General features: G+C 44.4%; 1 protein-coding gene and 1 long non-coding RNA gene across 4 annotated transcripts in view; one reads left to right on the forward strand and one right to left on the reverse strand.

Moving 5' to 3' along the window:
• Window positions 1-8,833: 8,833 nt before the first annotated feature.
• Window positions 8,834-18,258, reverse strand: LOC311218739. Its single transcript, XR_014619125.1, has 5 exons — window positions 18,124-18,258; window positions 16,453-16,551; window positions 15,494-15,539; window positions 11,709-11,773; window positions 8,834-10,309 (listed from the first exon to the last, which is right to left on the reverse strand). It is a non-coding gene; the product is annotated as an uncharacterized lncRNA (long non-coding RNA).
• Window positions 18,250-27,844, forward strand: part of PRDM10 (PR/SET domain 10) — a 44,903-nt gene continuing 35,308 nt past the window's right edge. For 2 of the 3 annotated variants that reach the window (XM_084301558.1, XM_084301560.1), the window contains exons 1-2: window positions 18,250-18,371; window positions 27,221-27,410. In XM_084301558.1, coding sequence (XP_084157684.1) covers window positions 27,318-27,410 — 93 coding nt within the window. In that variant the 5' untranslated portion in view covers window positions 18,250-18,371; window positions 27,221-27,317. The remainder of the gene's footprint in view (window positions 18,372-27,220; window positions 27,411-27,844) is intronic. The other variant, XM_084301559.1, reaches the window with a different exon arrangement.

Consider the following 27,844-nt stretch of genomic DNA (forward strand, 5'->3'; position numbering starts at 1 on the left):
TGGCTTCCACAACAGGAACATACCTCAATTCAGGGAGGACAAATGCCCACCTTCAACATGTAACTATTAAAGCTCCTCCTGGTTTCAAAGGCAAGAGCAGTGTTTAGGTAATATGACACCTTTAAAAAAAATGATCTAACCCAATACATTTTAGACTTGGCATTCTTTAAGCAGTAACAATCACGGAATATACATTATAATTATGTCTGGAAAGGAATATTCTATAGAATCTGTAGATTCACTCTTTGTATGAGAATACATATGCCACTTAGATGCCGTGGAAGAAAGATCTCTGTACAAAATGTCGCATAGTTATAAAACATTTACATTCCCAACTTCCGTATTCTATAGTGTCTCTCATAAGTGCTATTTTCTGAAATGGTTGAAGGGAATATTGCCGAAACGTTGCAGATGGGGGTAAATCTGGACGATAGATCAATACATGGCCCAGTTTTAATTAAAACAGCTGACTGGTCCACTAGTCACTTATTATAGTCTCTTTTTTATAGTATTTGAAAGCCTTTAAATCTCTTTTACTGCAGTCCTTTGGCGTATATAATTTTCTTTTCAACATGGCCAAATTCAGTTGGAAAATGGAGTTCGAGTTTTTTGAAAATTGATACATTTTAATGTAAATATTTTATTGTGCAATATAAATACACCAGTAAATAACTGAGAATATTGGGAGTTAAGCTTTTTTTTTTTTTTTTTTTTTTTAAAAAAAATGGTACTTTTCTTTCTCCCCAGGCCAAAAAGTACAAGCTAGTTATAAATCTTTGGATAGAGGCTTTCATTCATGGTTTAATTTACACAGCACTTAGAGTGCTATATAAATTAATACACTTTTAATACTTAGTATTTACATAGCGCTTGGTGAATATTAATGCTCACAACACCTCTGTGATCTAGCGTATTTTGCAGATGTCAGAAAGACTGCAAAAAAATAGGGCTTGTTAATTGTTAGAGTATGTAGTGGCATGATTCTTGGAGTACAGCAGAAACTGAAGCAATTGGCTGCAGGTTACTGAGTACCTCTAGAAATAAGTCACAAATGTCTAAGCCCAGAGGCATACAAAGTACTAGGGTCCTCACGAGACTGAATTTCAATTGCCACGTGCTACCCATGTGAGAAATCAGAACAATGGTCCAACTTGAATATACTTAAGTCTTTTATCTCAAGCTATTCGGCCACCTATAAAACTATTGTACAACAATGGCTGTTAACACACACAAAAAGCAGCATCCACATACACAGACATACCAAATACTTGATCCACTTTAGAGTTTTTTTGTTGTTGTTGTTTTTGTTTTTGTTTTTTTACTGAGACAATCTTGATTAGAACAGCGTTATCCTCATTTTTCCCTGACAAGCCATTGGAATCTGGTGATTTATATGGAAGTCTCACAGATAAGCACGAGGTACGAACTCAGCTTAACTTCTCAGCTTTAGTAACAAATCCACCTCCTAGTACTACACTGCAGACACACCAATGTGTAAGAGCTGAAGTCCTATCACAGGGCTGGAACACAGCATATTCTGGTTCAAAAGCAAGACCATCAGCGCTCAGTGTACTACCTAAAAAACATGCAACAAATTAAATTTGAACTCATTAAGACTAATTGATTCCCCTTCACGTGGAAATCAGACCTCCACAGAAAAGTTTTAAACCAGGAGATCTTGTTCTTTCTTTCGTGGTCATTAGGAGCTCTGAATATAACTGAATTTACATGACTGCTGGAAGGCAAGGAGAAAAGGAGATTGAAACAGAGCATAGATCTGTCACTAGAGCCATAGGGCATATAACAGTGAAAGGAGCAATCACAGGGTGAGTGGATTTACCATTGCCATGATCCATCAGCTATTATGCAGCCTTCATGGAGGAGAAGTGCAAGGTGGTGGAGTGTCAGACTACAGTAATGGCTGAAAATTACCTTCCAAAGCCCACCAATGATCTGTCACATCCCAGAGAACCACTTTGCACCGAGCTGTGCAACCCTGGAAAAGTCATTTTAGGGCTACTTCATTTTGCTTGGCATTAATGGGGAGATGGTGTTTAATATATATGCAGCGAGGCACAGGAAGGTTTCATTAATGTCAGTAAAACCCTTTAAGATCCTCAGGTGAAAGGTTTCATGGAAGTTCAAATAACTCACACAATTAATGTTGTCTAGAACCTCTTACTTCTTTTTAGCCCAGTAGTTATAACTTCTGGAGCTTTCCATACATTGTAGACGAGTTCCTGTACTGGGTAGCAAAAATACATAGGACAGATTACAGACTTCACAGCCAGCGGCCTCACAGAGTATCATTTGGCTCTGCTGTGAGATGGCTGTTCGGGGATAGGAGCAATCTCCCTCATCATGCAGATGGTTATCCAGAGCTGCCTAACAGCATGTTTAAACAGCAAAATGCAAATGCAATTCCAGCAGTTAAAAAATAAAATAAAAGCACTTTCAGCAGGGATCACGCAAGCTTTTGGTGGTGGTTGTTTTCAAATAAGTACTAGTCAACATCATAACAGCAGGTTATGCTACGAAGCATGAAGCCATGACCACTGCATGTCGACATTTTCTGCGTAGATAATTCCAGATTAGAACTGGTAGTTATCTGTTGTTGCCTCTGACAACAGTACCACTGAACTGCTGCAAGGCTGCAGCATTCCCTAGAATGCCTTTTCAATTGCTAACCCTGTTAGGTAGGTAGCAGCTTTCATTTACTTCCAAGAACCCTATTTTATATGCTTGGTTGCAGGGCTTTTAGCATCCTTTTCCCAGCACACCTATAGAAAAGATGCACTGAGAATCTTGTGCTCAGCTGTGGCTGGCTTAGAGAGAAAAATCCTCCAGTACTGCTTATTCTGTAAGTAATGTTTCAAGTGAGCACCTCTCCATTATTACTGGCAAGACCACAACTGTGTAAATGGAACGAGCATATTTATGAGCAAAAAACATGCCCTAAAAGGGCAATGATAAACTCTTGTTAAAAATGGTGAAGAGAAGTCAGTGAGGAACGTGTCTGATACCAGTAAAGTCACTCGGAGCAGCAGCTTCAGCAGATGTGCTGAGATCACGCCAGTACCAGAGAATGAGTTCACAAAAGTGAGAAAGCCTTTGAATATTCTCACCAGTCTCTTAGACTCCACAAATTAAAGCATAAAGTTGATCTAGCCTGTGAACAGTAATGTTATGCAGCTCTTAATTAAAAAACTTGATTGAAGTGGCAGATCACATCACTCGTAGTAGCTCTACATGACAGATACGTGCAAGTTAGAGGTTGCGAAGGTAGAGATGAGCCAGCCTTGGTTTTAGGAGGTAAAATGCTAACTCAATTTAGAAAACAATCACAGCATATGGTGTGCTTCAGTGGAAAGAACTCCTAATTCAGTTACAATTCAGCAGTAAGAAATATAAAGAGTGCTTGAAGGCAGAAATATATATTAAACAACCTGCATGGATGATATACAGTTAACTGCCACAACTCATCATGAGCCATACTATGCTTAAGACAAGTCCTCCATTGGTGAACAAGGCTGTTTGAGAATCGTAAGGCAATACACAACTTTTATTAGTAAACTAAAATTCAATCCAACATCCAGCTATGTAAGTGCCTTTGGGAAATAACACTTCTCCAAAACCTGTAAATAACATCAGAAAGTTGCCAACCTACTTTGGTATTGGACATCTATATTTGGCTGCAAAAATTCTTTGTGGAAATGTAGGGTTCCTGCAGTTTTGCAACTCAGTTTCCCATCTGTGACTGAAAAAGACAACTCGTGGCAAACAAGACACAAAGTCCAGCAGCAATACAAAGAAGGACAGTTAATTGAAAAAGAATGGAGTTAAAATATAAGGTACACACAGAGGATGAAGATATTCCCCAGAAAGGGGATTAAAAAAAAAAAAAAAGACCTTCTAGGCCTTGAAAGATAAGGTGACACAGATAGTTTAAGATAGTTAATTTCTACAGAAATACAGTGGAGTTTAGAAGAACGAAAGAATTAAAATAAATAAGAACAGATGGATTGCAAACAGTTGTACCTTAAAAAATAATAGTAATTGCAGGCATGAGGAAAACTAGCAGAGGAATATGCAAAAAAGGATATGATACAGTAAACAGTGGTAGACAATGAGCCTGTTTCTCCTCAATGACATCTTAAAATGGCTTGACAGGGAAGGGAGGAAAAGTCTACCTTTTATTACGTCAATGAATCTTTAACTCTTGATGGCCATTTTCCTACTGCTCTGGTTCCGTGCCTAAAACAGTACCATCAGTTTGGCTTTCACCTAAACTTCATGCAATAAATCCTTAACTCCTGATGGCCATTTTCCTACTGCTCTGTTCTGTGCCTAACACAGCACCAGATCTCAAGTCTAATGTGTTTTCAAAGAGCTGCAACAAACACTTGACTTGACACATGGAACTCAAAACACAAGAGGAGGAGGGAAGAAAGAGAGGCTGCATTGCAGAAAATACTTTGTAAATTCTCCCCTTTCGGCATCATAGTATCTTACCACAGTGGCCATGGTTTCCCATCACCTTTATTCCTGTCTTTGCAGGTGGACTAGAAGAGATGTTATTCAGTCTCTGAGAACAGTAGGAACAGCCATTCATGCATTGGTCAAACATTGCAACAGGCTGCCCAGCAAAGTGGTGGAATCCCCATCCCTGGAGGTATTTAAGAGACATGCGGATGTGGCACTAAGGGACTTCGTTTAGTGATGAAACTTAGTAGGTCAGACTAAGTTGGACTCGATCTTGAAGTCTTTCCAACCTAAAACTATGGTTCTACATCATGGGCAACCAAATCATTCCAACTTGACTAAGCTGAACAGTGCAATTTGTGCCAGAGAAGCCATATGAGAATTTAAAGAAAAAGACAAGTAAAAAATCCACTAACAACTGAGCATATTTTCCAGTTATTGGCTCATTATGATGCTGAAATTTCTCCTATTGTCCTTGGACAACATTTCATTCTTCCCCTTGTCTGCTTGCCAGTTTCATTCAGACTCTCATTTCAGCAGTGTAAAAGGTTCTTCATTTTATAGAGGTCTTTCATGAAAGATGAAAATTCAAACATGTTATAATTAGCTACAGTTCCACATAAGTCAGTATTATTGCATCTTTTATAGTTGATCTGAATTTGTCCCACAAACGTGTGTCAAATATTACAGTAGGATGATTAATGATATCACACATAATGGAAAGATTAAGCATTGATGCGGGAGAGTTGCTTGAGAAGAACAATTTTAACTTTTTCTCTCATGATTTATTTTTGTCCTGTGCAATAAAAGAAACCTGAAATTGAAAATAAAAATGGCTTGTATTATTGGCAAGCAAAAGAAGATAGCTGATTCATGATTGAATTCTTCATTCAGTATTCATTGGTGGATTAAAAGCCAAATCATCTTAACGAATGGCACAGCAATGAACAACATAGAATGTAAAAATTCAGGACTTTTTCCTGCTGAATAAACGTAGAATCATCTGCAGCAGCTTTGAAGATAAGTGCAATTCAACAACAAAATCTACCCCTCCTTCTGCAATCAGGTCTGATTCAGCGCGTGTTTCATCAGGCATCATGGAATAACCTGTGCTAACAAGCTCTTTTGTGGCACACTGAAGGCACCTCATTTCTCCCCCATCACTTGTTTGTACAGTTACTCAGTTTGCAAGCAACAGGGCGTGTTAAGTAGTAACACGACACAGGACCAGACAGCAAGGAATTTTGAGAAGCCGAGGAGACATTTCACATCTATTGAACATTTCATGTCTGATGGCACAAAGGTTTATTTCTAGTAACTGTTTTCTATCAGCAGCGTAGTGTGCTTAAGAGCGAAGTGACACCACCAAAAAAGCCCCCCCTGACTCAATTGGTATCACGGATTGCTGCAGTTTGCATCATTCTGTTTAAACAAATATTAAGACATTTCCTGTTGCATTCATCATTAGGAGCCTCATGGCTTCCAGCTTCCCAGTCATTCTTATGTCAACACAGGAATATTTTAGTTTCTTGAAATGTGCAACCTGGAGACAAGGGCGATAAGCATGAGGTAGCAGCAAAGAGGACCTAGAGGTCCCACTTCCTGCCACCAGAACACATTTTGGGAAGGAGCTGAAGGGTCTTGTTCTGACTTAAAGCCTAATCTTCAACCAAGTTTACGGGGAAAATGGTCGGATTTTGGAATTCCTAGGCACAGGGATTCACACTTGCAGACCCTGTGCTACAAGTAGGTCCAGATACTTTAACACCCCAAATAAAGACAGTGCTCTCTAGTACTATTCATTTATAAACTCATTTAAAAGAGTGGCTTCATACTCTGCACCATTTTGTTTTTTGTTTATAACCTGTGAAACATGCAATTCTTTGGAAGACCACAAGAAGATAAGAAGTAGCAGTACATTCAAAGCTTTTAAACGCCTTCAGCAGGAAGAAGTCAGAACACAGGATCTCTTGGCAATAAGAAATGAAGAAATATATGTATTTGAAGTCTGCTTCAGTGGAATGAAGACATAAAGCAAGACGCAGCTACAGGAACTGGGACATGTGAGCAGAAGATGAATCCCAATGTCTCCAAGGGAAGGAGTGAACTGTCTACAGCTTCCACCTGCAAACCCATGGCCTGAGGGGGAGAACAGCCCACTTCATTTCTTTCCTGAATCACATTTTCTCAGAAGATGAGTCAGCCCCCAGGAGATCTTTGTTTTAAGAAAACCCATCTTGCTTCTTCTGTAACTTACCTACTGTTGTTTCCCCTGTCTTGCAAAGAGCTGAACTAAAAGCCACGCTGTATTTTACTTCTTTTTAACTATGATTTCCCTTCCCACACTGAAAGAGGGAGTAGCCTGTTATCTAGCCATCCTGGTTTCCCAAAGGTTGAAGGTCTTTCTTTGCCTCCAAAGGCATTCCATCCCACACTCATGAAAACAGTACTTCACAGGAGAGCTTTGCACAGATACCTGCGTATTCTGCATTATATAAAGCCAAACCAGGTGTGTTCCAAGTTTTTCTGACTTGTCTCAGTCGACTCCAAGGCCTCCACCAAGATGTAGCTCATTGGCTAAGTTATATAAAAGGAGTCTTAAGTAGAGCACTCTATTGAGGTTTGAGTTTTCACTTTAAAATGCAAATGGCTGGTAGTGAATTCCCTTCGGGGATTTAAAACCTGAATTTAAAATGGAAAGTGATGATATAAAAATATACTTCAGAAAGCATTGCAGTATGAGTAATGTAACATTTGCTACATGAATACAGATTCTTCTGGTCAGCCAGATATCTTCATTTATCTTCATTTTAATAGTTTCCCCCAAACTGCTTTTGGCTTATTTTTTTCCTCAACATACAACCTGGTGCAGTCTCAAGTGGAATACAATGAGGGCAAGATGTGACCACATTTTCTCTTTTGTAAAATCTCATTTATCAGCACATTTAAATATATCAGTACTCCATCAGGTACTACAAATATCTCCCCTTCTTCTGTTAAAAAGACTAATGAGACCTTCTCCATTCATCCTGAAAAAATAGTTGGATAACAGACTTGTTTAACAGCTCCTTCATTGAGCAGAAAGGCGAAAGAGCTGTCCAAAAAAGAGTTTATCTTGCAAAGATTTTAAACTAATATTTACTTACCAGTTTCAAAAGGAATGTCTTCCATCTTACATTCTTTCATAATAACCAGTTTATGTTTAAGGGGAAAAAACACAATTATATCCTTCTATCAGTGTATGCTTAAACACGTACATATACATGTGTACATATAGACACACCCCTACAGCCTGACACAGACCCACTGGGTGTGAAGTGCTGTAGCCTGCCTTGAAAATCCAGAGAGCTCCACTCACTCCTTGAATGACCAGGCCTTAAGTAACTAAACTGGCCTCCTTGTATTTGTTCTGTCTTCTGGAAAATACACCTTTACGTAATCCTTCAGAAGGATTCATTTCTACAGACACTGGCACAAAAACACACACCAGTTTTAATAAGCCTTATACCAGCCCAGGATGGAACTGTGTCATCGTGATACGAAACCCCAGATCACATGTCTAAAAGGGAACAGCGAAGTTTCTAGCCTATGTATAGCAGAGCCCAACCCTGTGATTCAGTTAATGAACTAGAAATTATTCATATGTGGATACGCTTGCTTTAGCGGATGGGTGCAGCACCAGAGCTCTGGCTGGATTCCACGCAGAGTGGTGGGGAACAGGAGCAGACCTCAGCCTGTGCCACCTGCTGATCCCCCTGCAACTGTCCCCCTCCAATATATCCCTTGGCAGGGTCAGCAGTTAAATAACTATGCCAGATCAAAGCCTGAACAAAGGCAAATCACACAAGTATTATTTCATATTTTTCCTCTGTCTACGCAAGAAGAGACAGGATATATCAAATATTCAACCTTTTTCTTTTTGCTCTTCTTTTGTTTCTATGTTTTTCTGCTAATTGCGTACTGTCCAAGATCTCTGGGCTCTGTTCCTTCTTTTTTGTTACAGACTGACTTCAATCAAGCCCTAGATCTAAAAGCCCCCAAACAACCAACAAAGAATGTATTTCAGTACGCTAAATTTGAGAAGTCACAATAAGGACTGTGGTATAATACTGTGATATCACTAACAAAGAACTATTACTTCATTGTGAATGAAAACAGCATCTGGCATGGGGCAAGAAATAATTTACCAGAAACAAATCCAAGAAGTACAGCAGTGAAAAATAAGAATCAAATGAGTTTATGGCTACATAAGTTGTTCTCTTCCTTAAAAGCTCTTGCATTGGGAAAATATTTCTTTAAATTAGGGGAAGGAAAAATACTGCACACGTTAAATCTGTTTTTTTGCCTTTTATTCAAACACTTGCCAACAGCTCTCCAACAATTGCATGATTCACTATTGAGTATTTCATCGTGAAGGAACCCTGCATTCTGTACGGTAGAGGGCTCTTTCATTCATTTTTATTTTGTATTTATGTTATCAACCAATATGTCAGGTGTTAAAGGAAACCTGATGAAAGATTCTGAAAGGAGAGAGATTCCCAGTATGCTTTAAAGGAATATTGAATTGTCTTTTCATCTTGATTGTGTCTTTAACGTGTTTTTGCAGTGTTGTGGTTGCTCTATTTATTTGAAATAGTATTTTGTAAAATATTTTGTACAGTTTCTGCAGGCACCATGACAGAAAGTGAATGGGTCAAAAAAAGATTAAGCAAAGGCAAGATTTAGTTAGCAGCGTAACTGCACTTTTCAGTTTCATGTTTGGCATTGTTTTTTTTTTTTGTTTTTTTTTTTCTGTTTAGCTTTGAGAATGGAAATCAAATACAAACCTGAAACTGGAAAAGTAAATGAGTTTTAAATGATTGCTTCACAGGAAGCAAATGGGGAGTTCACAAGCTGTCAAAGTATTGCTAAAATGATTTCAATGCACAGCTAGCACAGTCATTTAATTAATTTTACTGTATCTACTTTACCAGGAGTTTTGTCTGAGGAAGGACCAAAGAATCAAAACCATGCTCTAAAAAACCCAAATTAGAAACAAGCCATTTCTTTATACATTTACCGCAGGTTCCCTTTGCACTTCTATCCTTTAGGAAGACAGTGGGTTTGTGATGACCAATGCATGACTTTGTTAATACCTCTAATACCACCGAGCGTGCTCTCACACTGACCACAGCAGACAATACCACCTCACCTAGTCCTGGCTGAATGCAGTAATCCTGTCTCTGCCTAGTAAATCAGAGTGATGGAGGTAATATAACCACTCTGAGAGCAGGACAACCTTGGGCTATGTGGATAGACCGCTTTGTGAAGGGTGCTAGCCAGGTATCCTTTCTGGCATTTACCAGGTTAGCAGGAGGACTACCTGAATATCAAGGTCAGTGAGAAGTTTTCTTCTCAGATATTGCCTACAGTCAAAAAAACACTACTCCTGAGAAAAGAGTAATAACATCACTGTTTACCTACACCTGAAGTTGGCATGGAACATGCATTGTTTTCTCTTTCTTAGTCAAGAGGTATTGAGGTTTACAGAGAAGTAATATTTAAACTCATCCAACATGCTTAAGCCGCAAGAAAGAGCTCAAAACCCAGTCAGCACTAAAATGTAATTTGCCCACTATTACAACACCTATGGAGACCAGGCTGCTGTACGACATCCTGGCTGCATTCATCCTGGGAGAAAAAAGTACCAGGGCTGCACTACAGCCTTCTGATGCAGGTCTGTGAAAACTACCTATTAAACAATCTGCAGCATATTTTGCTCCTCACTGCAGCTCCTTGGTGTGCTCAGGTAGGCAGCTGGTTCCTCCTCTTTCCTTTTCTTCATGCCCTGCTTGAAGCAAGAAGTCATCTGTTATTCAGACAACACAGTTCTTTCCAGGTGCCTGCTTCAACCTTTCTACCAACACCAGCCTCTGCTGCTGGAAAGGGATTCAGAAAGCTTGGCAGATCACTTCTTCCCCCAGGTCACAGATTATCTAACAAAAGTATGTGTGAAAAACAAAACAAAACACAAATATTTCCCTGAGTTCAGAGCCAACTACCATTTCAAACTTTTAGGCTTGGATGAGGGATTTCGAAGTGCGGGACACCCTGCTTCAGCTGCAATGCCACAGAGAAGTTTCTCGTCCCTGGTTCCAGCAAGGCAGTCACTTGTGATTATCTGTACCTACACAAGAGTCTGGAAAAGCATGAGCCACAGACTTAACTCTGCATGCCAATAGCTTTTGGGCTGGGAGTTTCTAGCATTTTTAAGTAGGGTGGAATGTTTTGAGGAACTTGTGTAGGAAGAAATGAAAACAGGTATCACCAGCAGGTTTCCTAGAAGTTCTGTAGAGAAATAGTGAGCAGAGGGCAGAGAAGGGGAGCCATGCTCTAGAATTCATTACAAAGATTAAGGCAGAAGGAGACATTTCATTACAACCTTTTGCATTTGAGAAGGACAGCAAGAATGTGAAGTGGCTCATTCAGCTTAATAGGATATTCTTGGATGAAACAGAATTTACAGGGGAGATTAATTCAGCCTTATCAGACTGATCTCAGAAGTGTAAAATGACCTAATCTTAGGTGTATTCCTGTCCTTTACCTTCCTAAATAACTCAGCACTTAAAATAATAACTTTCAGGACAATCTAACCATGGTGGCAAAAAAGACACTTAAGTACAAAAATTTGCTGCTTTTTGGATGGGCAAAGTCGCTGGCAAGTCTCTTGATCAAAATGACTGCAAATTTGCTTTAAGAAATAGCTCTGCTATTACTCTGGTGCTCTATTATGCAGTCAAATTCACTAGACAGAAAATTTCAAATCATTTTGAAAATCAGGGGTCAAATTCTGGGATCCTTTGACAGAACTTACAGCACAGATCCAGCCTGAGCTCCAAATATATTTTATTATCTTTAAAGATTGCCTCCCTGAGCAAATGGATTTTAGAGTACTGTGAAATATCAATTCTACTGAAGCAAAACTCTTGATACAGATTTCCAGAAGGGCTCCTGCAAAATTAAGGCAGAGCAAACCTAACGTGATGCAGGACGCACAAGCACTCTCAGCTGGAACTGCAGCAAATATTTTATTGTGAGCTTCATGCTCAGGCGAGCAAATCCTGAATTTTTCCACTGTATGCAGGCTGAGGTTACAAGAGTTCAAAGCAACAGTTGAACAATTCTGTAATAACAGAGAAATGCTGAGAACTGTCATAATTGTTTGAAAGAATGAATGCTCGCCTTACCGTGTAAATCCGCTGCTTTGAAGAAAACACCTCTGTTTGGTGGCTGGCCAGGTGTCTGGGCACACCTGGAAAACATAACATTTGGATGCTCTTGAATAACATCACATGAGCTTTGACAATGAGGAGTATTTCCTACAATGAAAAACAACAGGAAAAGAAAGGAAAAAAAAAAAAAGGTAAAAATAACTGGGCTGTGTTCCATTCACTACACTAAGATTTCTTAAAAACAGATTAATACAATATTTCCTTGCAGAGTACAGTATCTGAATCCCTCCTCCAATGTCATTTGTCTGAAGCGTGGTCTGGGACTGCCAGAATTCCCTGCTCTGGGCAGCCCTGTGCTTTTCCTCTGGGCTGCTAATTTCCATGTTTTTCCTGTCTGGCTGGCAGCAGGAGTTTTTCATTTGTAGCCATCTGTACCAGGGCAGAGGCTGCAGCTTCAAGCTTAATGGCTGTCTCAGATGATACCATTTTCCTTTTGTCAGTTGTAGAGATAAGGCAGCATTGAACTCACTGACAAATCTTGGCACTCACTATACATTTGCTCCATTTGATACCTACTGTTCTTCTAAGACACTCGTTTCCAAAGACATTCGGGTATCTGTCTATAGCGTGGGTGGAATATACTTACCTTTCAAACTCTGTTTAGTTTCAAAACATCCCCTCCTTTACACTAATCAGTCACCAAAGTAAACATTTCTCTTCCACTGAGACAACTATCCTCTTGAAGGACACATCCAACTGCAAAGAACTACTCTGCAAAAATATTTTGAATGTAATCCAAAGTGACATCTAAATCAATACAGCCCCATGCTGCTGCAGGTGTCTGCTTGTGCAGCTCTCTCTGCAGGGTCAGTTATTCAAACAGGACACTGCAGTCTCAAATACCAGAGATGTTGAGAGCAATGCAACATTGCCAATATTACAAAGGTTGTTTTTCTTACACTTAACAACAAAATCCCCAAACCCTCTGGGAAAACATCAGTAGGAGCTTTCTTTTCAAATCTCCAGCTTCTTGATCATTAGGAGAAGGTTGGGGAAGGGAAACTTGAAAAATGCAGTATATGAAAACTTCAAGCCTCAGGGTGGGGAATAAACAGGCATAAATAAAACACACAACCACCCCTGAAACTTTAAATTGCTACTCTAACTCAGGCCCATAGATTTTTAATAGAAGCGGGTAAGAACAATAACATTATCTTAAGAGAGATTCCACATCAAAACATGGAAGGCCTAGCAGAAAACCAGAGTTGCTGTAGGAACAAAGCTTTACCTGCAGCACTTCAACAACAACACATCACATTAGTGACCCGGGGCCACTAATAAATCTTACTAACCCCAAACAGCCCCACCCGGGGCCCCCACCCATGTGCCCACCCACAGGCCCAGGTGCTTGTGCAAGCAGAGCCCTGGGATTTGACTCCTCACCTGAGTGATCCTGGAGGAGCACGGATTGACTAGTGATTGCTGTGTTTTGTCTAACCTTGGTTGTCTTTGCCAGGCTGTGTTGTGGCCTGGGGGCTTCATTCCTGGTTGTACTGACCTGCATCATCTCCCTGGGGTCTGTTGATGATCTGGATTCTCAGATGGTTCTGGTTGCTGTCTCCAGTTTGGGCTCTGTTGGATGGGGCTGTGGCTGGTGGGGGTGCTCTCACAATCTATTCTCTTGCAAGGAGCTGAAGACTTTAAGGGGAAGCTTTCTTTGCTTAAAAATCAATAAGGCTTTCTGAAGCTACTTCAAAAAATGTATCACGTAACTTAAGCTATTTTTCAAATGTTCTGTTGCGGCACTCCAGCAGAGGAGCTAGTAAGACAAACTGGAGATTGGAGAACATATTGTACAGGAGAAGATAAAAGGAATGTGACTTGTGCAGTCCAACAAAACAAACTCCAGGAGAGGGTATGACTGCTGCCTATAAATACATCAGGAGAATAAACACTGGGGAAAGAAAAAATAAGTCCCCTCTTCAAGCAACGCAAAAATCTTGGCATCAGAACAAGTAAGTAGAAATAGGCCTTGAAAAAAAAATCCCTGACTTGTCCTCAGTGACGCCCAGAGGAGTCTCCCGGTCAAGGCTGCAAGAACAAAAACCTCAACTTCCCTTAAGAGGAAGCTTGCCCAGGAGATACCTCGTGGTGGCTGTGATGGATTCGGTGGCTGGGAACCCGCCTGTAGCTCCTACACCGAGGAGAAGGGTCTCACTTCTGAGCATCTGGGATGGAGACAGACTAACCAGCTCGTACCTATTGAAATTAATTGTGGGCTTTCCCCAGACCAGGGATTTATTTTTTACTGTTTTACAAAAAGCCTGGGCAAATAGCATCTGTGGTTGGCACATAACTAAATAAGGTTATCAAACATGGTTTTCAGAACATGTGGCTGCAGTTCAAGCATCAAACATAACTTATCACCAAACTTTTTCCACGTTGCCTTTTTTATCAACTAAAGGTATCCAGAAGTAAGAGGAGTATCTCTGAAGGATCCCATCTTTCCCAACAGAGGCTGGCTAAGCCTGATTTTATCAACTCACTCTCTTTTTTGAAAACAGCTGTCAAAGGGACCTGTAATAACAAGACCTTTCCCAGGGCTGGACAAAGGAAAATGTTCTAGAAAACTGAAGTCCTTTAAATTCTTTGCGATGATTATAATGCCTAGTTACGATACTAATTCTGAGAGAAAATATTTGTTTTATTTCTGGTCAACTTTTTTACTTCTAGCACATTCAGAAATATCAACAAACATCATGAATAGTTTGGAGTCATCCCAGCCTGCTTAACGGAGAGGAAATGAAGATATCCTTTGTTTACTGTGCACAAGTATCTGCCCTAATGACAATGCCCCTGTGTGACCAGGAATGGCTGCTGGTGGCACCTGAACCTGAGCAGAGCTGGGCTATGTCCTGCAAGTGCTGCGGGGCGAATCGCGTGAAGGCTGAACGTCCTTCTGGGGGAAGAGGTTTGTAGGGACTAAATGCACAGTAATCCGAGATCAAGTGGCTGACCTGGATTTGAAGTTGAACTACATCTGTCCAGTGCAGGCTTCTGGGAAATGCTCTAATTAAAAAGTCTTGAAATGCAAAAAAACTCTGGTGCATCAGTGCTCCCATATGTGTCTGTGAGTGTGGGCATTTACTGCTGCCACAAGCTGCTGCCTTGCTGATGGGCCAGGACTCCCCTGTAGCAGCCGTGCACAAAAAGGAGGAAAAATGGGCCCTGCTCTGGAGAAGCCTGCGAACCAAAGCAGTTTACCTCAGATCTTGTGAAACACCAAACTTTTGTGGTTGATTTTTCCCTCCTACTGAACTCAGACCTCAAGATGCTTTCAGAAGCAGCAGCCTTTTGTAATGGAAGAGGGAGATGGTGGCATGCAAATGGCAAAGTGCTTTTCCTACAGGCATTTCTGCAGCCAGAACACTCTTTCCCAGTTCATATACCACGGTATGGCTTCTAGTAGGTGTTCATGGTGAACTGAAAAGCTGCCTTTTCCTAAAACTCGATGCGCTTCTTACAAAAAGCACAATCAGGATTGTTATGGGGCATGTAAATTGTTTTGTCACTTATTTTGCCTGCTGACCATATTTATTTAATGTGGGGGAATGAATGACAAAAAAAAAAAGGTAGTCAAAAGTGAATGTATGTGATGAAATGCTTTCTTTAATGGTACACCTTTCCCTTAGTTTTAAGTCAAAGCAATTTTGAGATTATTTGGTAGATGCTATTAAACATGGTTACAGCCAAACTTTTTAGTGAAACTTTTTCCTTGCAGAATAAGGGGAATAATTTACCTTTTTAAAAATAAAGGTTTTTTGTTCTTCTCTGGGGAAAATGGCTCTGGAAACCAAAACAGGAGCATTTTGTTACATTTGTATGTTTTACATGAAGCAATCTTAATTAAATTTTCTGTGGCTTACTCTAAATCAGTAAACTCATATCATTAACTTCACCGTGTTTTGTATTCTCCATGCAGGATGCAAAGTAATCACATTTCAGTTGCAATATAATTTAGAAGGTTCTAACAAACATTTTCTTCCATCTTCTAGATTAGTATTTTAAATCAGGCTCGCACAAGGGAAGTTCAATGGATACTACAGTGCACAGCCCATGCACAGTTTAATTTGCAAACCTGGATGCAAGTGCCTACTTATCATGCACAGATGTAGTCTGGAGAGGTCAACAGGGCCAGCGAGGCACGGTCTGCTTACATAACTCAAATGAGTTTACAGCACTTGAGCATTTTTCTTTGTCATGTTTTAATCTACATGCCTCTCAGAATGGGACAACGTCATGAAAAATCAGCCCCAACAAAAGCAGCAACAAAGAGATATAGAAAGGAAAAAAACAGAAAAGCTTTGGCGGTCTGAAAGGAGGCTGGAGGGTCTCCGAGCAGCTGTAGGGAGCGGTGGTCCTGGAGGGAGGAGGTCTTGTTAAGGCAAAGACTTGTGGCAGTGGTTTTACTAGGCGATGGAGATGCTCAAGAAGATGAGTTGGGTCAAAAAGATATTTGCAAGTAAATGAAACAGGGCGGGGTTGCAGCATCCTTTTCCAGCTGGAGCCTGAAATGAGAGCACGGCCCTTGCTGGGAGGATGAGAATACACACGCTTGCGTGGGAGACAGTGCTGCGGTCCAGGAAAACGAGCCGTGTAGGCCGTGGGGAAGGCAAAATAGGCAAGGCAGGACACATGCAGCAGAGGCAGTGCTGAAACAGCAGTATACAAACGAGACAATGCAGATGGAGATACAGACCTGATGACCCAGGAGATGAGAGAAAGGAGGATTCAATGAAGGGTTACAGCACTGTTCCAGACAGGCGAACAGGGAAATTATTTGGACTATCTATGAGAACTAGAAATAAATAAATTAACCTAATGTGAAGGCTTCTCTCACTCTGGCAGCACGAGGCTTTTGGAAAAACAAAGCCTGTGCTGGAGCATCAGAAAGAACACATTAAATGTGGGAAATACAATGGGCATTACATCAGATTCCAGATACTGCAGATGATGAATCAGAGCAGCATGCTTTTTCTGCATCTGGCAGCCTGCTACATCCACTGTGCACTTGCCCTGAATCAGTCTTTCCAAGCTAAGGGAAGAAAATACCCCCAAATAACTTTCAGAACATGACCCATGTGCCAGGAAAGGACAGCCCTGAAGTCCTACGCTGTTTTGTGCTCAATTGCAGAACGATATAGTTGCATGAAAACATGACACAATACCACGCTTGTATCCAAGTCAGTTCTAAAATGTTTCAAGTCTTCAAAATGTTAGGGAGACTCTCAGAAATCCCAAATAAAAATACAACAGCATGAAAACGCTTTGACTTGCTAGAATGAGTACAAATCGCTGTTAAGACATGTGGGAAATAAAGCAATTTTGTTTGGTCTTATATTTTTTCTTGTGCTATTTGTTATCCCAACATTTCAGCGTGGTATAATGAAATTGAAGCTGTTTTACAGGGTAGAGAAAGAAATTGACTCCATAGCTTCCATAATTCAAGTTAAGAGAACTGCCCAGAGGAGTTGAGAAGAACTGTGGAGAAAAAACAGAACCAAATTGGGTAAGCAATTCCACTCGCTTCAGTTTTAAAAATCTTTCTTGGCTAAAGATGTAAGTTACTAAACACAAGTTAGAAAATTTGCATCTCTGATTTTTATCTTGATTGCTCATGGAAGGGACAGGTCAGTACAAATGGGGATGACTTCAGCATACACATGGGCCTCGATTTAGAAGACTGTATCAGGCTTTTAACAGCCAGAGTGGAGAAGTAGCTTAATTGCACCAAGAACTGCCCCTGCTGTTATTCTCCTGGGGCAGAGGAGGAGGAGAAGCAGTTTTTGTAGGAGCCCTGAGTCATCTTTAGCCAAATTCTGCCCTTCCTCCAGCACTGGGCTTTGGGTCACTGGGCCACAAGAGCCCATGGCGGGGTGGAGCTCTTGGCGATAAACCTGAAAGAAACCTCAGCCCTGAGGGGACCCCGGGGGGGCATTTTTGGGTGCATTTCCTCGTGGTTTGGCCATTAACGGGCTGAGGCGCGGCTCTGAGGGCAGAGCTCTGAGGGGGCCAAGGGCTGTGGGCGAGGCGCCCCCCGGCGGCGGGAGCCCAGGGGGGGCCGCGGGGTCGCCCCTCGGAGGGGCTGGGGGTGGCCCCGGGCCCCGGCCCCATTCCCCCCCCGCCCCCCGCCGCCAGGGGGCGCCCCCTGCGCCCCCCCACACCGCCTCCCTCAGCGGGGGGCGGAGCGCCGCCATGAGACGAGCGCTGGGATTGGCGGGAAGGGGCCCGGCGGAGAGGAGCGCGGATGAGAGCGGCGCTCTGATTGGTGGAAGGCATCCCGGGGGGAGTGAAGGCCCGGGTAGGGGGTCTCTCCCCCACCCCCCCGTGAGGGTTGCCCCCCCCTCCCCTTGCACCCCGGCCCCCTGACCTGCCTGCCTCCCGGCTCTTTTCTTGACGGCTTTTGCGCCCCGTCTCGGCGGGCGGGCGCGTTTCAGCCAATCAGCGCGCGGCGCCGCAGGCTGTTGCCAGGCAGATTATGGTAATGAGGCCCGGGCGGCCGCCCCCCCTCCCGTTCTGCAGCTACCATTGTGAGGTGAGGACAGGTGGGGGGGTTTGGGGCCGCCGCGGGGCCGCCGCCGGCGGCCGGGACGCGCCACCCGCACGGGACCCCCTCAGGTAACGCGATGGGACGGTCCGGGAGGGAAGCGCGGCCCGGGGGCGCCGCGGGGCCCCGCCGGGGGTTTTGGACTTGTTGTTTTAGTCGCACCCAAGATGGCGCCCGGAGCTGGCGGCTCCTTAGCGCTGCGGCCGGGACAAACCGTTCGCTCCCGCGAGTGGGGGGGGGGGAGGGGGAGAAGGGCGCACTCATTCCCCTCCGCCCCCCCCGCCCCCCCGCGGGAGAGGTACGGTCCGCTCCCCCCCCTCCCCGCCCCAGCCGGGATCCCCCACCCGGCCCGGCCGGAGGGAGAAGGGGCTGCCCCCACCCCCGCTCCCCCCCCCTCCCCCGATGGTACGGTCCGGACCCCGGCACCTCACTAGCGGGGGGGGCGGGGGGGTGTATGCTGGAGCCATCTTGTTCCCCCCCAGCACTGTGGGCGCCTCAGCCCTCCGTGACGGCGGGCGGCTCTCCTCCCTCGCCCCGTGCTTAGGCCAGCTCCCCTCCCCTCCGCGACGCAGCGCGGCCTTCGCTGGCAGCCCCCTTCCCACCCCCCCCCCGCGCCCCAGTGGTTGGGGCCGCCCGGCCGTTGGGCGCCCTCACAGGGGGCTGCCGGCGCCTCGCGCTTTCCCCCCGGGGGGGGGGGGGAGCGGGCAGCGCTGCCTGCCCGTACTGGGGAGCGGGGGGGGGGGGGCGCCTGCCCCTCCTGATTGGCCGCGTGCCTCGCGCCCCCGTTTCTCATTGGCCTAGCGGGAGGAGGGGGGCGTTGCGCCCCCTCCCCGGATTGGCTGCCGGTGGGGACGCGGAGGTTATATAAGGGGGAGACGGTGGGGGGGCACTGGCAGTCAGCCCTGTGAGGGGCTCAGGGGAGGTGGGGGGTCAGCCTGGAGCCCCCAGAGCCCTGAGGGGAGCGGGGACCCTGGGCAGGGCCCGGGGCTGGGGCCCCTCCCGCTGCCTGAGGGGCCCGGAGCTTCGCGGGCTCGAAGGAGGGAGCGCAGCCACGCGTCTGGGCGTGGGGCTGTGAAGTTTGGCGCTGCTGTGCCAGCACCGAGTTTTGTACTGGTTTTATGTCCTACTAAATACACCTGTGTACAGATACCGCGTGTGGCTGTCTCATTTTTATTTCTTTGGTCCTCTTGCTGCCAGGTCTGTGGTGCTGAGGTGCCACGTCCGCTCCTGTGGCACTGTGGTGCTGAAGCAGTGGCAGCTTGTTAAATTTCCCACTTGGAATGAAAAAAAAAAGACCTTGGTCCACTGCCTTGCAGGCCTGGCAGCCCTAAAGGGCCAGCCAGCCCTACAAAGGGTTGGTTTGCCTGTCGGAAACCCTTCAAGCCATGCAGTCGGCTCTTACCTCCCAGCTGCTCGTGGCAGATCCCTAAGTGGTCTTTCCAAAGCTTAAAACCCTCTGGTTTAGGCTGCTAAGCTTCACAGCCCCCAGGGTGAAACAAGCAGTCAGTTCTTGGGATGCACTTTTTGGTAAATGCCCCAATGTTTCTGGCACATTGGGGATGTATTCGTGGTACTGGAGAATGAAGAAGCTTAAGGCTGGGTGTCCCTGTGAAAGGTGTATTGATGTTTTCCTTTAAAAGTTTAAATATGGAGACTGGATTGAGCACTTGCTTTCTTCTATCACTTTTTTCAATTGAATTTTATTTATTTCTGTTGGCTCATTTAGAAGATGAAATGCTTGTGAATCAACTGATTTTACAGGAGGGTTATTTGAGTCTGTGGTGGAAATAGCAATTGACAATCTCAAGCTAACACCTTCATTTTTAGTGGGGGAAAAAGTACAAAGGTGTGTTTCTCAGTCCTGAAAGGGAGAACTTGTCTCCTGAGCTGTGATGCTTTTTGGCGCTTTGCTGCATGCATGCATGCCTCTCTTGTATACTAGGTGCTTCATGGAGACAGCTTTATTTCCTTGTTATAGGTGGAAATTTAGATGTAACTGTTAATATCTTGTGGAAGAATTGACCACTTGCTCTTTGAGAGATCTTGTGAGGAGCTTGCTCTCATCTGGCACCTTTACTGTTAACCTGCAAAGAAACTCCTTATGGTAATTTGCTCTGTTGTTAGCAGCTACTTTCCAGTGTGTTTTTTGACCACCTGCAGCTGCTGTCAGCTGTGTAAACTGAATTTTAATTGACTTATAAGTGTAGCTAATTATGGAGGCTGTTTTAGTATTGTGAATTTTGTTTTGACTTAAACATGAGATCGGCTCTATTTGCCACTTTTATTTCCATGTTAGTAGAACAGAGAAGTAGAGGTTATGTTATAGCCCTTAACTGGCTTTATGCGTTAAGCAGCCACCTGTTTTAATGCACAGACAGCCTGATTTGCCCTCAGGGGTCTCTAGTACTTCAGACAAGCAGCTATTTTGAAACGGGCAAGTTTTTTTTTTTTTTTTTAAATGTTCAGAGAAGTGGTGGTTCTGTCTTTTGAGAGCTTGGAGCACAGCAGTGATTTAATGCAGAGAGGTGGGAGGGAGAAAACAGCACGAGCAGGTTGCAGGAAGGGGAACAAACTCCACCTTGAAGTGGAGGTAGTTTTGGGAAGGTGCCTGAGCAGGAGGAGGAATAGGAGGCAAAAGGAAGCTGGAGTGAAGCAGAGCACTGTGGGGGTGGTATGGTTTTGTTGTCTTCTCCTGAACCATGAGAGTGTCTCCTTCGAAGTTGCATTTGCAGCTGTGTAGGACACATCTCAATACAGACCTTTTCTTTTCCTTTTTTTTGTTTATGTTATTCTCGAGTAGGTGTCTTCCCTGTTTTGTTCCCTTGACATATTTCTCCCTTTTCATTAGTCAGCCAAATCAATTAAGTGAATGGGGTCACTGCCTCAAGCAGCTGAAGCCCGAGAACTGTGGTGTGTGGTGGTAGCAGGCGGTGATATCACAGGGACTTCAGAATATGAAACATTTGAAAGAAGGCGATGCGAAGAATGCGGTAACACATTGAAGAAGCTGAGTATGGGAGGGAGACATCAGTTATTGGAGCGGGTATCTGGTGATGGAGCAAATGGGAGGAGAGGTGGCTACAAAGAGCATCGCGTGTATCTGGATAAATCTAATGAATGGGCTTAAGTTGAGCCAGGGGAGTTTTAGGTTGGATGTTAGGAAGAACTTCTTTACCGAAAGGGTTGTGAGGCACTGGAACAGGCTGCCCAGGGAAGTGGTGGAGTCACCATCCCTGGAAGTCTTCAAAAGACGTTTAGATGTAGAGCTTAGGGATATGGTTTAGTGGGGACTGTTAGCGTTAGGTCAGAGGTTGGACTCGATGATCTTGAGGTCTCTTCCAACCTAGAAAATTCTGTGATTCTGTGAACTTGTCTCTTGTCCTACACAGAAGGCGAAGGACAGATACAGTGAGGAACACTTGGCTAATTCAAGAATTAGGATACGCAGAAAGAGGGAACTGCTTCTCCAGCCCAGTCTGTAGGGCCCCCCTGTAGGATGTCAGTCTCTCCTGGAGCTCACCTGCACTGGGTGATTATCTCCTGGGTTTTGCAGTGTAAGCAGTCAGACTTGTAGCTACTTCCATGATGCCCTGAGAGAACAGCACGGTTGCACCACGCTGTCATGCGTTTGACAAGTGCTGTTGCTATTTTGGCACTCGGGCAATGTCCTTTCTGTTGCGTGCTGTAGCAGAGGGCTGGCCTTGGAGATCCAAGAGGCCTCTTGCGCTGTTGCTGTGATGATGGATGTGATGTAAGGGTATGGGGAGATCGACTCATTATGCACAATTTGAGTAAAGAGTGAGTTTGTGTTTGGCTGAGTTCTTCTATTTATTATATGACTAAATAAATTGAAGCCATTTTTCCTTTTGTGGCAATAAATAATCTCGGCTGCCCCAGCCTGGTGTGTGATTTCCATTTCTAACTCACCAGTAAAACATAAATATTGTGCTCGTATATTACCTGATTATTAACCGTCAGCTGAAATGCACGGGAGCCAGAGTTCCTTGAAACAATATGTGCTTTTGATGAATGAGGATGCAGAGGAAGAGACAGCAGTCGTGACTCAGTAGTCAATGAGGTTAGAAACCCAGCGTGCTTCCCAGCCCTCCTGCTGCAATGAAAGCATCTTCTTGCCAAGGGATCTCAGGAAATGCACCAACTCTGCCTTCTAGGCAGGCTGGGGTAATTAACTTAAGTGTGGGATATAGCTTTTGCAGACACATGTGATGTTCCTTTTGAGCATCATAAATCATTTTCATATTAAAAGCTGGAGGAAGACCCACAGCCATAAAAACCCCTTTCGTAACAATCTTGCTGTCCTTGCATATGGTTAACAGTGAAGAAGAGTGGTCAGTGAGCTCAGTACTTAAAGGATTAAGCTAATAGTCGCTGCTGTTATTGCTGCAGGGAACCCCGATCTATATGCAAGCCTCTTTTACACTGGGGAGTAAATCACATTAGCTGTTTTATGCACCATTATTGTAAAGTGGATTCTCATTTGAGATACTGCAGTGGCTTTATGGCTCCCCGAGAAGGGAGGCGGCCTTTTCCCCTTGCCCAGCTTTGATATTCCCCCGTTCTTGTCATCTCAGGGAAGGGACAGCAATGGATGTTTGGCAGCTACGGGCTCGGGTGCTTTCTCAGCAGAATATTCTTAATTTGACTTAGAGAGGTTGCTGTGGACGAAGCCCCAGAGCTTTTGTCTGTGTGTCTTCTTGTAGAGTCCCATTGCTGAGAGAAAGCCTCCTTCCCTAACAGCAGGGACACAAGGAAGTGCAGGTGCTGTTGGTGCTGCCTTTCTCTGAGTTTCAGAACTGAGCTTCCCTTTGAAGCCCCGCGTGGTTTCACTGCATTCGATTCCCGTTAAAAATTCTTGCGTGCCAAGTACAAAAGACCAGTGCCTGCTGTTTTCTGGGGTCTTAAAGCACCTCTCCTTCCCATTCCCTGCCTGACGTTGTGTTAGCAATAACATCCTACCCGTTGGTGTAGGATGGGGAACGAGGTTTTGCCCCTGAGCAGCAGTTTTTCATCCTCCAGAGCCAAATCCAGGGAGTGGGGAGAGCTGCTGGTTGAATAACACAGCCTGAGATAAAACAACATGCTGCAGGAACAGGAGAGGGGTTGGAGCGTGTTGTGGCGGTCAAAAGGAGTTTTCAAGGGAGATTTCCAAAATATGAACTGCTCAGACAATGACACCAAGAAGTTTTCCATGCTTCAGGAGCCGTGGAGGACAGGCATCACCATTAGTGATGTTCGGGATTGGGTGGAAAAGGCAGGAACCGAAGAGGAAGGCCAAGGCTGTGGGTCCCCAGAGGGTATTAAGAAAGGCAGGTACATGGAGATTGCACACAGCAATGAACCTGTTGTGTCTTGAAGAGGCTGTTGGTTTACTTGTGCTCACCCGAGGAGGCAGGCAGCTGGATGTTTTGGGTGCACAGGCAGGACAGCACCGTTCCTGCCCCGTGTTTCTGCCGACCGCACCGGCCCAGAACTGGGCGCTGAGAAGCCTGGGGGAGAAGCAGAGCTGCCTGCAAGCATCCCTTCCTACCCCTGAGCATGCTTCTGCCCCTGAAAAACGTGGGCACATCCCAGGAGCTCGAGGGCGTGCACCCATGGGTGCTATCTCAGGTTGAGCACTGTAATCAGAGCCCCGGCAGGCAGGCAGACCTCTGGCTGAGGAGCAGACACTTTGTGCCCACGTGCGAGGTAACATCAGCATTTGGATGTGCCTTTCTTCTGAAGTGTAGACACCACGTAGCCTAACGTGCTCATCCTGATTCCTCCGCAGCTAATTTGGAAAAAAATAAATAAATACCATGGGTACATGTGCTGAGCTGGACAGCTGTTGCTTCCCTGTGCAGTGAGACATCTCTGCAGAGACAAGTCCCCAGGGAAATAATTAATGTCTTGAGGCCCTGTGGCTGTCAGTGTCACAGCTGTAATGGGTTTTGTTAGGGGGTATGGAGGAGAAAAGATCACGTGGGGTTAATGAGGGAGAGTGTCCTACGTAAAAGGGCTGCAGAGCAAGTGACTTGTCTGTCATCAGTGCTGGCAGGCTTACTCAGGTGTTTTTTTTTCCTGGTAGTTTTGTTGTCTCTGACTTCAGACCGGATCGTGCTTTCCAGCTTGACTGTTTCTCAATGCCTTAATCTTAGCTTCAGATCTCATTTCCCTGACTTTGACCAGCCAAACTTCAGAGCTTGCTCCTGCCTCGTGCCCTCTCCACTGCTTTTCCTGGGGACTTCTGTGGGAGTCTGGCTGCTCCTGCGCTGCCTTCTTACTCAGCAGATCCAGGCTTCCAGGGAAACGTGTCCTGCGTGCTTTGGTGATGCTAGCAGAAATGCTATCAATTCACAGAGATCCAGTCTCCTGCAGGAACGTGCACCAGAGGCTCGATTTTATAGTACAGGAGCTGAAGGCATCAGCAAATCCCGCAGCTGATACTGTCTGCGTGGTATTGCTACACAGGTGGCTGGGCTGAGCAGTATACATGTATACACTTTTTATTTCAGTGAAGAACAGCAATAATGTAACAGGACCATTTATAGAAACTATAGCACTGAGACACTGAATTGCCTCCACCTTGCTTTTTTTTCCCTCCCCAGACTGAGATTTTGCTTGAGATGTTAACCCTTAGAACCATTGCAAAACTTGAAAATACCATCATCTTCTTTCCTTTCCAACTTGTTAGTGCTATTTTCCGTAGTTATGAATCTTCACATCCAATTTTGTCTGTGAAGGACCTGTCTGAAACCTTGAGTCTCCTTTCTGCTCAAGTTGTGAGTTATTTGTGCCTGAAGGAGTCTGCAGGAGTGAGTCAGCATCTTACAGACCTCCAGTATCTGCTTGTGGGGAAATCAGCCAAAAATCCTGCTACTTGTTGCACCATACGGGATTAGCCATAGCCATACCTTTCTCTTAATCACTGCTTAATCTAATTGCATTCTTGCTAACAAGATAATTATATATTAAAAACAAAACAACAATGCCAAAACCTTGAAGCCTAGTGTTTTTTAATTGTTCTGAGCAATTAGGTATTGCTTAATTGATTAAACTACTGGATAGTGCTAGTGCAATTACCTGAATTGGCTCTTGGTGTCTCATGACAGGCAAGAAAAAAAGAGCTATTTGGGACGAACAAAGCCAAACAAAATTGACAGGACAGGCATTTACTTTTATGCAAAATGGTTGTTAGATTGTGTCCCTGCCATAAATGCGGTCGCGTTTCTCCCAGCAGTTGTGTGATCACCTCGACCCAGTGGGGTGAGTGATGGAGTTGGGTGAAAGTGATAGGATTAGATAGGAGGAAATCCCTGAATTAATCCTCAACAACACAGCTTTGAGATTGCTGGATGAAAGGTACTGTGCAGGGATGGATAATACTTCTTAATACAGCAGAGCTTATGGGAGCTAGAATATATAAATAATATTTGTAAATGACCCAGCTTTCAGCACTCGGAGGGTAAGGCTGGGCGTTTCTCTGTCCCAATCATTGTTCCAGTTCACTTTTTCATACTAATGAGATCCTCTAGCTGAAGCGTAGCCAGCAGGTACATGTGTTTTCTTCCTTTTCAGTGCTTTTCTGGATGCCTTGTGTTGAGAAACACGGAGCCTCTAAGAAGTCCGATCAGCCTGCAGTGCGTTGGGTGCTGCTCAGCATGAGACAGCACGTTAGGCTCAAGCAATGCCCAGAAATGTCTTAGAAATGCCTTTCCCAAAGTTTCCCTTTGTATATGTGGAAGTAATGTGATTTCTGTGATCTCCTCCTCCCCCTTTCTGTGCAGTGATGTCAGCCCAACACATTTCTGTACCGTTAATTTATGGGTTCTGGCCGAGGCCCGTGGCGTGGTGCAGCCAGTGCTCGGGTCCACAAAGCCCACTCGTTGCTGGTGAAATCAGCAGAAGGCTGAAAATGCCTGCTGCTTTTTTCCTTCTCTTTTTTTAGCTTGTCAGTGACAAGCCAACTGCTAGCATTTATGGGAATAAATTATGACTAAAATAATTTGCATTTAAAATGCAAATGAATGAAAGCGTCAGCAAGGAGCCTTCTGCTTTCTTCGTGGCGCGCAGACAGGGTACTGGCACTGGATCAGCCCAGTGAGGCACTGAGGATAAAATAAAGTTAATTGGACTAGCTGAAAAATGGAATGGGCTCAGCTTCATGCTAATTCCTGGGCCTGTGATTTAATATGACATTAGAGGGGAAGAGCTGGGAAGGTGCTGAACCACCGACTAAACGAACCACCAGAGCTGTAAATTACCCTTCTGAGATTCCCAATGGCAGATTGAGAGGCCCCAGTAAAATTGCAAGAGGTGAATAAAACCTAGCTTGGAAGCAATTTGTCAGGATCTTCAGGCTTACATCACTTAGAGTTTAAGTTTCATTGTTCTTTTTCTGGGAGTTGTCTGTAACACTGCCTGAATACCAACAGGCACTGCACTGCTGTGCAAGGTGAAAGCTGCCCGTAAGTGTGAAGCCCCTTGGTTCTTGATCAAAGCCTCTTTCAGATGAACTGGGAAACCAGCACTGTGTCTCTGAATGTATTGTTTTCTTGTTAGGAGCTTAAGGTCACTGCTCTGCACCACGTATTGATTTCTGGGCCTGCATGTGCTGAAGGGCCGTGTGCCTGTGGACTGCTGGTGGCTGAGGAAGTGCAGGAGGGATTCAGGAGGTATCTTTCAGTGCCAACTGTGGCAGTGGTTGACTTGCTTCATCCTTAATAGGGTGTGGAAAATAGTATATGGCGTATTCAGAATGGAAAACGAGAATTCTCATGCTTGCAAAGCCAAGCCCAGTTTACTCTGACAGTATGTTCCTGTAGTGCAGGAGCTGATGCTAACCTCATAGCACCCTTCCATTGCAATGAGAACTGATTGCATTACATTCTTGCTTTAATGTCTCTACCTCCTTTCTTTATAGCCATGTTACTGAAGATCCCCTTGTCTTCTGGAAGGAGAAACATGGAGAAGAGATGAACCTACTCAGCCAGACATTCCTCCAGTAGATACTTCTCACCATGGAGCACCACGGCAGGGAGGAGATGGACTCAAAAGAGGAAAGTCCTCAGGTGTGGCCTGACTCTGCTGAGCAGGAGCAGAATACTGCTCAGGTGACTAGTGCCTTCCAGAGCTCTTGGCTTCTGCTTAAACTGAATTTGGCTTGGTGTGGTGGCTTAGCAAGCAGGCGTTCCAATTCGGCAGTTTTTATGGTCTGGAAACTCAGTCTGTATTTGAGAAGAAATACAAACATGTCTGTGACGATTCCAGATTAAAGCTTCAGAAAGTGAGCTGCACAAGCTGCAGCAGTGAATACGCAGACATCTGAAACGAGCTGAATGAAACCAGCGAGTAGCTATACAAGGTTCAATGTCCAAAAATAAATATACGTGTATACGTATATATAGCCACATAGGAAAGTGAAAGGGTATTCAGATTAATGAATATTAACAAAATCTGTGGTCTGTGGCAGCCCGTTTTGTTGGCATCAGTCAAATTGGTTGGAACTGTGGGTGGACCTTCAGGAAAGTAACATGAGTAATTTTTT

The sequence above is a fragment of the Netta rufina genome, assembly GCF_964035555.1.
Source record: "Netta rufina genome assembly, chromosome: 25".
NCBI lineage: Eukaryota > Metazoa > Chordata > Aves > Anseriformes > Anatidae > Netta > Netta rufina.